The following is an 11,446-nucleotide window of genomic DNA, read 5'->3' as shown; positions in this document are numbered from 1 at the left end:
GCATGTTTGAGCTCTGGGCCACGCTAGCTGTTTCAATCTTATTTGTTTTTCTTCCAGTCTTTATGCTAAGCTAAACTAACCTGCTTAAAGCTTTATCTGCATAATACACAGACATGTAAGAGCTAACGAGTTTCTATTTTCAACTCTTGGTAACAAACAAGTAAATTCAGCAGGGGGCCACAGCCCTTCACTCCCTGTGGCCCCGGGTAATCTGGCCCCGACTGAGATCAAAACAACACCCAGTCTTCAAATAAATTCATGAGACAAGTTGCTGGATTTCAACAAAACCTTTTTAATTTCACTGGTACTGTTTATAAAATCAGCGAGTCTGCTTTGATGCCAACATAAACATGGTGATTTGTGTTGTTGTATTTGAGGTGTGATTTGTGATTGCGTGTTATATAAAGTGTACTGTGTGTGTTGGTAGAGGTGTGGTGCAACGTGTAGTCTATGTGTGAATGTCAGATTGCTTGATAAGGCAACATGCAGTCATCAGTTTCCATTGGCCTCAAAGTAAAAACACACAAACCTGCTCCAGAGACACACACACATCCACATACACACACACACACACACACACACACACACGCACACACACACACACACACACACACACACACACACACTTTGCTGGCTGAACCGGTTCTATGTTAACGTAACACACCCACACACATACAGTGCATACAGACACACACACTGATGCCGGCAGATGACCAGTGAAAGGTGGCATCACACTGACTGAGAGGAGAAGGGAATCCTCTGATTGGCTGAGACAGTTGATGGGCGGGATCCTCAGAACAGCCAGGGTTCAGACTAGTTGGTGTGAAATATGAACTAACTACCTAAAAACAATTACACATCCCAAAATTCAAGCTATACACAGAACTACATATAAAGGTAATACTTGATAAAACCTTCATTCTCTTCACGTATCGATTCCCTCACTGAATCAATGTTATTTACTACAGAAATTGAAATAACTAAGAGGCTAATTTCCACACTGCTGTGTTTCTCCTGATGGCATGCAAACAAGTTTCACAAAGACTAAAAAGCAACAACACGATAACAAGAGGTGATCAGTATCAGCTGCTCCAAAGTCCCTTAAAACATTTTGTTTTTCCAGGTTTTCCTTTTAATTTCAAACTCAAGATGTTTTTTTTATTGCCATCAAATGGAATTATTGTATATTGTTAAGCATGTTCAGCTCATTTCACCCGAAATTCAGCTAGTGTTTGTGATGACAGACCCAACAGCTGATTGGGTCCTGAATACATTATTTTCTGACAAAGTTAGAGCAACAATGGTTCGGTGGAATCCTCAACATCTCCTACACCAATCAGGTGTAAGCTGGTTGTCTTGTCCCTTTAATTTAGCTTATTTAGCCACAAATATCTAGCATAAGAGATCAATCGTTTGAACATTTGAAAACAAAATAACTTGTGGAACAACTGCTCTTGTTTTCTCATGCAACACATGAACACAATTCAAGTTTCCACTCTAACAGCTGAGGAAAAATGAGCACTGGGTATTGCTTCCTGGTTAAAAACCCTGTTTCTAAATGTCGAGGCCAAACACACACAAAGCCATACAAAGCTACACAGAACATCTGCTACTCTATATTTACGACACGAGACAAGTCATTCTACACATCTGTTCATGCGGTCTACTGTAGCTAACTAACTACTGCACACAAAACAGAATGATATCTGTCCTCAATGCACGATTCCCTGCACAAGCCTCTGGAGATTTATTTGACACATGCACACACACATATATAAGCAAACATGAACACACAGGCACACAGAAAGCAGATCACACAACCTCTCATACCCTGCCTCAGTCACTTAGTGAGTTATTGTTATTGTTGTGGACTGCAGAGGCTTAACTGTATTTATACAACCAAAAAATCCTACAATTGACATGTTTGCCCAGTGTGTGCGTCTGTGCTGGCATTAGTATGTACTGTATGTGTGTTTCATGCATGTGTCAAATGAAAGTGTGTTTTTGTGTACGTGTACGTGTGTGTGTGTGTGTGTGTGTGTGTTTGTGTGTGAGGTTTCCCTATTGGTTGGTAGGCGTAAGGGCTGTAACAACACCAGGGTTCTTATCAGGAACGACACTAACACAGGTGAGGCGAGGGTAAGACGGGCAGTGGAGGAAAAGCTACAGGCTGCAGGAAATCAGAGGGGAGGAGTCAGCGTGAGGACATGTGGCAGAGAGCTGCTGAGGGAGAGGCATCACGGAGGTCACAGAGGGGGAGAAAGGGGCATAGGTGCAGCATCCGGAAGAGTCTGTTTTAGTTGATTTTGGTTCTGTAAAGTCACAAAAAAATAAGTTGAACATCTGAAGTCTGGTACAGCGAGGCGAGGGGAGCGAGGGGACGCCGAAGAGCACGGGAGGGAAGGTCCTCTGACGACTAGTACCCCTGAAAGAAAGGAAGGGAGGAGGATGTCAGTGGTGGAGGACATATTTAGATATATACCACAATGTAATACAAATATGCCATTACTAGTTGAAGGGGCACTGCACTGATATCATACATCAAAATCTGTTTCCTTATCATGAGCAGTGTTGGAAAAGTACATTTACAAAAGTCCAGGTTACTTGCTCCACTTCATTGATCTGACAACTGTAGTTAACAGTTACTTTTCAGATTAAGATTTAACATGAACAATATATGATTTTCTTGTAAAATGCAGCAAGTTTTTAAATATCAAGCTAGTGGTTTAATCTAAATGGATTTGCATTCTGCACTTTTTATTTCTGAGAAATTAAAAGGGATAAAATGGCTTCACAAGGAGTATTTTTTTCAGGGGACAAATACATGATCATCTGCTCTATATAAAATATCTTAATTAGTAAAGTAAATTGAATAATCAATCCATTTTTTGTAAGGTGCTATTGTGGCCCTTTGGAGTCGTGCATTCCAAACTGAACCTTATTAAACTAAAAAAGTATAAACACATTATTGGCAGCAAAATGCACTTAGCAGCTCATTTTTGGGAAAATAAATTGCGAGGTTATACAATTATGAATTTATTTGTCAAAACTAAGTCCAGAATAACAGTGGAGTGCAAAACCATGGTAACGACAGTAATATGAGTTTGTTTTATTTTACAGTAGAGTTATTACAGTAAATCAAACGTGAACGATACATACAGGTTTTGTTTTATGAATATACATAATTTCTAGTGCACTATATTCCCACAGCGTTTTGTTTTACCTACAATGGACCTAATATGCCTTCGTAGTGCCATTACATAAATGGAATGTAGTAAAAGCTATAAACACATATATTCTGTTGAACAAAGTCTCACAAAATATAATTAAGTCTCAGAATCACAAAGTGAGTGACTGCATTTAGTTCATTTCCACCTCTGAGAAACATCAATATTGCTGCACAATTGCAGCCAAAAGTGTCACACATTGATTTGACTGAACCGCTTATAACTCCTCTGCCAGCTTTGAACCCGAGTAGCACTCCAACGTGTTTCCTTACCTCTCCGCCTTCCCCGCCCTGCTCCATTCCTCCATATTCTCCCTGCAAGAGGAAACAAGAAGAGTGAGAAAAAAATAAAGAGGTGGAGCCGAGCGAATGAATGAATGAATGAGGCGATGGCGGGGCAGAGGGCTTGGAGCACCAATGGCCTTCTAGCTTTTGTTTTTCTCCAGCTCTGATATAATAAAGCAGTTAAGACTACAAAGCCCATGCTGTAGGGTTGACCCAACTCTTATTAACATGCTTCAGACTTCCCCGGGGGTTCAGTTAGTAGATTAGAACTATACAGCATATATGGGCGCCAGGTCCAGGTGCACAGGCCTAGTTCAGCCTGAGCAGTGCATGAAGCTATTCTAGTGCATGCCATGAGTATATTGGCTGGTTGAGGCTGATCTGACGTGCTGGAGAGCTTGTATGTCACCTCACGCTACACAGACGAGCTACATGGTTAAACATTTTAAAGTTTTAGTATCATTGTTGCCGAAACCACATAACTGAATGAGCGTCTGAGAGGTCTGAGGAAAATGTTTGCGAGTAATTCACAACTTTCTTTTTCTGAATATTGCAAAGACATCTTGTGTTTTTATGTTTTTACAATCAAAAGAAGATTTTATCCAAAGACCCAAATACTGCAGGAATTGGTCCATTTTTATTTGGGAAGCATCTACGTTTCCCTCTTGACGCTCACAGAGTCTGTTGTGGCTTAATATACACAGAGTTGCCAGTTTATTAGGTACACTTGGGCCATTTATTGTAATCCAATATAACAGTCCTGAAGTAAATCCTCCTGGAAAACATTCTGCTAGAAAAGATTTATTGCAGGTTTATCAGATTAGATTGTACAGGTGCACATAGTAAACTGTCAACTTGGTGCATGTAGCATGCAGAGTATCCCCTCTCTGTCCCTCTGTCACCACAGCATGACCTATGACCCCACACTGCTCTGTCCAATAAGCACCTCGTATACAGGCTCCTCCTATCGGGGGAACACAGATGAGACACAACAAAAACAACAAAAGGTGAGAATAGCGACACACGAGACAGAAGCATTGCCACAGTTTGATAATAAAATAAGCGACAAACAAGACACACAAACTATTAGACAGACATGCAGGAAAGAGACAAAAATGTGATGTTCGTCAAACGTCTGACAAATAGGGTTGAGAACAAAACATTTGTCACAAAATGAGCCAATAGTATAGGACAAATGTTTCAATCACTTTACATTGTAAGTACATTTCAGTTTAGTTTAGTTACAGTTAGCTAGCTAGCTAGCCTTAGCTTGTTGGTTACAGTCAGCTAGTTGGCCTCTGCCTTGCATCGCTCTTGGCTAGCAGGAAGCAATCATTCATTCTACTGCTTTGTAGATTCAATTTCATTACAGAAATGCCAAACTGGGACAAATCCAAGGGAGCTGTAGCAAGATTGTTTTTTTATTAGATTTGTTTTCCAAAAACGTAAACAAAAATGATATTAGTCCCTTGTGAGTATTTGCCGTTTGTCTCCGCTTAATGTCAATGGATATTTCAGACTGTCGCCTTGGCCTCTGGAAAATAAATGACTGAGTAGAAAACACACTGCAGCTCTCTGTGTTTAATATGGTAACACAGCTCTATCTAGTGGCTGAACTTAAACCATCTGTTTAACAGATCATTAAATATCAGTTTCAGGCCGAATTTAGTGTGAACCTGCGAGTCTGTCTGAGCTGGTTGAAGACAGAGATCAATGATAGTTCAGATTTCTGCACAGTGACGTGGTCGAGCTGCTGGTGTGAGGACAACTGACCTGGTTGACCATCCCGGTCGACGCGGCGACATTCTCGACCCCCTCCACGGATGCCTGTGACACTTCATTAGCCCCGGCAACCACCGTGTCGCCGACGATGTTGGCCTGATCCACGGTCCTGTTGGCCACTACGATGCAAAGTGGAGGAGGGTTAGGGAAACTGAAACACACTCAAATCTAACTAAAAGAGTCTTTTTAAGTTGTTGTTTTTTTAGACAAGCAATCCAAAAAACTCTCCATCGCTCACCGCAATATTAACTGTACCCACAAAACGAGTATAATCCAACATTAGCGTCTACATCACATGTCGATCAGGTGTATCGCTCATGACCCAAGGAGGTGAGCCAAGATGTTTGTATGTGCAGAAGGCTGCAAGCAGCAATACTTTAGTAAGCCAACCGCTCTAGGAAAAAAATATACTGTTTGAAAACATTTATGACAAAGCATTGATCCCAAATCTCTGTCGGTTGTCCAAGTTTTATAGCGCCGTGCTTTTTGCCTCATAATGAGCAGTAATGAGCTCATTACTGACACCCGAGGCCAGAGACGGTAGTTTTTTTCCCGGCCACAAGGGGCAACAATGAGCCCATGACAAACTCAGAAATAACCTGTAACAAGCGACACAAATTACATGTGTGCTGTGTCTGAAGTGTTTTCTTACCTTTGTTTACTGATGACTCAACTCCCTCCTTTGTCTTGCTGCCTGGTGATCAAACAGAGATTACAATCAAAATCATGTACATGTTTTCTTGCTTTGATAGTTTTATTAGCTTTCATGGAGCAGTCTTGTTGCATATTTTTATTAGTTTGGTTTATTTATATTTATGTTTTTGTGAGTATTTATTTTTCGTCTTGAGTTATGATTACCATGGGATGCTTGATTCATCAATAAATCAAGCCGTGGACCTTACACCTAACTAACATATGAATTAATATTGTAGTAATAAAAGAACAACGTTATTACATTAACTGACATTTATACTGATCATAATTACATCATTAAATAGATAGATAACAATGTGATGTTGCTTTATGCACGTTTTATTTGACATCATTCATAGATGTTTATTTATGTGCATTATAATTGCCACAAAGACATAGAAACAACATAGAAGTTGGCGTGCTAAAACACATTTATCCCTGCCTTTGCTGCTGTTGCCCTCCAGGACTGAGTGCTGGGTTAGCAGTATACATTACGCTGTCTAAAAATACATTTCAAAGACTCTGTGCTCGCTCAGTGTGGCTGATGCGTTCCATGGTTTTGTCTGCTTGGATTGTTTAATTTGTCTGTTATCTTATCCTTTCAATCTGTGAACAGCAGCACCTCTCTGCATTTCCCTCTCATGCTCACGAGCACTGTGCTCATTATAGTATGATCCCAAGCAGATTAAATTATGGTTGCATAATCTGCCAGAGCAAGGGATAGACGGAGGGAAATATCTGCTCCAAAAGATGAAAGAGAATAATGGGACGAAGGTTGAAACTAAAGAAGAATAAATGTGTAGAATATATCATGATGTCGTGCACGCAGACTGTTCCCTCTTTTACACAGAAAGCATTGAAAGTATCCACCTCTGTCTCCTTCCCTCCATTTCTCTGCACGCTCCCTATGCTTCATGAGCCACGTGCCTGAGTACTGAGCAGTACTGCAGTACAGTCAGCCACACACACACACACACACACACACACACACACACACACACACACACACACACACACACACACACACACACACACACACACACACACACACACACACTGCAATGACACAGCTTTCTCCCAGACAACAGAGGGAGCCACCTGAGTGTCACTGTGAATATCTGTCTGTCACACAAACACATCTACGAAATAGTAAATTAAATAATCCAACACATTTTGGGTGGGGGGGAGAAGCAGATGCAATTCTCCAGGTGACACTTCTGAAAATATCTCCTGAAAAGGAAATCACCCTCAGAGTAAATGGCAACCCCAATGGACAGCTTGGCTCAATAAAGCAAGATTGCACGGATTAGAATGTTTTTTCTTTTTTTTCTTTTATGAAATAATGTGCAAATATATGGCTTTAATCATTTTTCCCAGAGGAGGATTTGTGCTCTCGCAGTTCTGATGATATGAAAGCTTAGTTATGTCCCAGATTTAATGAAACATCCTAATAATGGTGATACATTTGTATGTGTTTGCAGCAATTTAAAATATAAAATATATTATACACTAGGAGATTCACACATAAAGCTGATACCTTGTACAAAGACCTCTCCTATAAATTCATGATACAGAAAGACATTTATATTAATTATGACCAATAAAGGCAATTAAAGGACCAAAATCACTGCAGGACAGCTGAGCACAAATACTTGTCTGACTATTGAGTTTTGTATTATTCATTCATAAGAATATGGAAATGAACAGTGCTCCCATCTAATTTAAACAACAACTGATTACCCATAACATAAAAATATAAAACTAAAGAATCCATAATAAAAAATGTAAAACCTGGGCTTATTTTTGCAGGTATTTTGACAGATATTACAATATGATTTGCAATATTGGAGGGAATGATAATGTTTAGGTCATTATTGTCATTTTCCTTGAAAAACATATTAGGTTGCTGCATGGATCTGAACCACACAAAGATGTTTTCTTAAATCCGTAGAATATGACGTGTACAACCAGGACTTTTCTCTCATTTAACTTAAAATGGTATTTTGACACACATTTGGCCTTAAAAAAAAAGAAGGTTTGGCCCGTTTGTGAAAGCAGACATTGATACTTTGTACACACAGTCACTGACGTACGCACTGTGCTGCAGGCCGTTACCGTGGCTTATCGGCGCCATCGACCCTCCTCATTTCAGATCACATCCCCTCTCCCTCTCACTCCTCCCCCTGTGATCTGCAAATCATTTTCCTCCCATGATGCCTTGCTCTCCATCTCTCAGCCCCCACCCTCCCCCACCCTCTCCTTTACCTGAGCTCGTCACCAACCTGTACCCTCTGGAACGTACAGGTTTCACTCTCCAGTGGCTGTTGACCCTCCACCTCCATCATCCCTCCATCACTGTGTGTCAGACCGTCGCTCTCTTTCTGCCAAGCCACCATCTGTTCATACAGGAGCCACGAGACTAGAAGCTCAGAGCTTTTTCTGACATAACACCCCTCCTTTTGCTCTCCCTTTTTTTTCTCTCTCCCCCTGCATCCCTCCATCTTTCCCCGAGTTGGGTTGGTGGCTAGTCATCAAAGCAGCACACACTGGCAGGCAAACCTTGCTGCAACGCCACAAACGAGCACACACACACACATACACGCACGTTCTTGCATCAACACGAGTGTGGGGTGAGGTCGGAGGGGGGTGATGGAGGGTGAATTGCTGCAGTGCTCAAGTGATCCTTGCCCTCTCTTCCTCACCTCCCTCCCCCATCTTTCAGCCTAGGACATTGACTCTTGCACTCATTACGTCACATTTTATGTTCTCTGTCATTTTTATCACCATGATTTTTTGAGGCCGCTGTGTGACTGAAGGGACAGACTGCAGACGACGACGACGACGACGAAGACTTCCACTCTGCTAACTCCTCACCCTCCCACCCTCCTACTATCACAGCGCCCCTCCCCTCTCTGGCGGCCTAAAAGCCTGGCACTCGAGGTAACCTTGAGATATGACGCATTTGCTGCTTGAGCTAATATAAAAGAACAGGGAACCACAGCTTAGACATAAAGCAACTAGAGTGTTTTTTGTTTCGTCCGCCCACTTGATCTGTGTATTTATGCGTTCATTTTTACACATCTGTGAATAGACCCCCCCAAAAAAGCATGGCAGCCTATCAAATGTAGGTCAACTCTATTCTGTAAATTAACCAAGGCAGATAAACCGAGTCTCTGGGGACTTCATCGCTGCATTGAGTCCATCACTGGACGTCCTTCTGCAAACCATTCAATGTGAATAAAATAAGGCAAGTGACAGAAGCGAGAGGCGGCGCCATCACAAGATCCTGCAGAATTCCTCTTTCCTCTCTTCTCCTCTTTTATTCATGCTTTCCCCTCCAAAGCACACAAACCAATCCTCCACCAGCTACTGTCCTGCTCCACAATTACAACTTTTATTCATCTAATTCTCCATCCAACTCGCCCTCCTCTCTGTCTATCCTTCACTCTTGCAGACCCCCACCCTCTGCCCTGCACCAGTCCTGCAGCAGTATCCTGCCAGCTCTCTCCATCGCCTGATTTCTTCCTCTTTTTTCGCCTCCTCCTCCCTCTGTTCTTGTCGCTTCTCTCAAGTGTCCCAGACATGGACACCCTAAGGGACCCCACCGCAAACGGTGCAAAAAACACATGATGCACCCCCCCCCCCCCCCCCCCCCCCACACACACACACACACACACACACACATACAATGAGGGGCATCTCCCCCAAACTTACCCACTTTCCTTTTTTTAATAAACTCGGTGCAGCTCCACGGACGATGTGTTACGTACCTACATACATCACCCCTTCCTTGGTCTTGGCTGCTGCCTCCTCCATGCCAGCTTTGGTCTTCTCTGCGGCGGCCACCACTCCCTCCTTGGCCATGGAGAACCCCTTCATCAGTACATCCATCTTGGGCGACGAGACGGCTAGGCTCCCCTGCTCCAAACGGGCCTGGCTGGTGATTACAGCGAGCGTGCAGAAGAGATGATGGGAGAGTGTGTGTGTGTGTGTGTGTCTGTGTGAGTATGCGTGTGTGTGCTGGTGGCTCCTCCTCCCTTTGGTGTGCTACAATAGAGTGGTGAGAGGACCGCACAGCAGGACTACAGCACGCAGACTGAGGGAAAGAGGGGGGAGGAAACAGCCGGTATGCACAAGATGGAGAGAAGAGGAAGAGGAGGATGAGGATGAGGAGGAGGAGGAGGGACGGCCGGATGCTGCAGCATTTTCAAGTCATGCTGCAAGCCCGCGGCTCAGCCACACCTCCACCCGTCATCCATCTTTCTCCGGAGGATTCTCACTGATGCTCAGTGCAGCCTCCGGTTTGCCGTTTGCGTATTTTGATTGGCAGATTTCCCTGGACACACCTTTTCTAGACGATGAGCTTGTGTGCGCTGTTACATAACCGGCAGCGCTTCAGCGCCGAAAGCAAAGAGGATTTCTCACATCATATGCCTTGTGAGATTTTGTCATGTAATCTGTTGTCACGCAGCTAGCCCCCAAAATATGATCCCTTCTTCCTTTTCCTGATACAGAGTAGTCCTCACATTTATTTATACATATATATATATAAACTATATATGTGTATACACTTATATATGTGTATATATATAAACAATTATAAACAATTTTGTTTTTTATTGAATTAAACTGAATTGAATTACGAGAGAAAAAGAGAGCACCTGCAGCCATTTATATCTTGTGAGGAGAGAACATGCTTCGTCATCTCCACCTGAATGACTCACAACTGTCGCCCTCCTCCACATCTCAACATCTCCTTATCCCATTTTTCTCCAGACATGCTGACTCAGCAGAACAGCAATTCGGTGGATAGTTTTTATTTGAAGAGCTCCATTTTTGTTTTATTTTATAAATGTATATACCTTTTTTTAAATAATCAAACCAAAGAGGATGCAAGCGGAGCACAATAATTAAGAACACAAGCAAAAATAAGCTGTTGAAACTTCTTCTTGAATTCGGTCCATCCTGATACCTGATTAAATAAAGGCGAGAGGAGAAACGTGATGTATTTGGCTCAGTGCAGTTCACAGAGGAGGACGTGTTATATTTGGAGTCTTTCTGTACAGACTCTCACTGCCCTCTGGTGGCCGCACACAGACTCACACAACATCGTGACGCAGCACTACGAGAAATGTACTGATCTGGTAGCTAGTGGTGTATTGCCCCGTCACTGATTAGGTCTCTCTACTAAGTGTTTAGTAGGAGAGCTCTAGCATGAGTGTGTGTTAATATGAGTAAAGCAGGTTTGGGTTTTGCATTATATAAACATATAAACACACTTTTAAAAAAAAATGAAAATTGACTTTTGCCACAAGACCTTGAGAATATTCTATATTAGCAACACCTACTCCCTCAGAGGATGTCTAGTCACTAAACATATATTTATTGAACTAAAACAAACTTTGAAAATGTAGTGCATTATTCTATCAAAAGCTATTAGATACTCTTTCTGAATGATGT

The 11,446-nt window shown here is 42.2% G+C and overlaps 1 protein-coding gene across 2 annotated transcripts; it reads right to left on the bottom strand.

The window, feature by feature from the left end:
- Positions 1-278: 278 nt before the first annotated feature.
- Positions 279-9,884, bottom strand: sncgb (synuclein, gamma b (breast cancer-specific protein 1)). Of its 2 annotated transcripts, XM_079237139.1 has the most exons (6): positions 9,757-9,884; positions 5,946-5,987; positions 5,285-5,412; positions 4,458-4,475; positions 3,500-3,541; positions 279-2,425 (listed from the first exon to the last, which is right to left on the bottom strand). In XM_079237139.1, exons 1-6 carry the CDS (start codon positions 9,875-9,877, stop codon positions 2,417-2,419), a joined length of 360 nt encoding a protein of 119 aa, XP_079093265.1. In that variant the 5' UTR covers positions 9,878-9,884; the 3' UTR covers positions 279-2,416. The 2 variants fall into 2 exon arrangements, with proteins under 2 accessions (XP_079093265.1, XP_079093266.1); XM_079237140.1 differs by lacking the exon at positions 4,458-4,475.
- Positions 9,885-11,446: the final 1,562 nt, after the last annotated feature.

Source organism: Taurulus bubalis (genome assembly GCF_910589615.1).
Source record: "Taurulus bubalis genome assembly, chromosome: 2".
Taxonomy (NCBI): Eukaryota; Metazoa; Chordata; class Actinopteri; order Perciformes; family Cottidae; genus Taurulus; species Taurulus bubalis.
The sequence above is the reverse complement of the archived record's forward strand: the minus strand, read 5'-3'. Positions and strand labels throughout refer to the sequence as shown.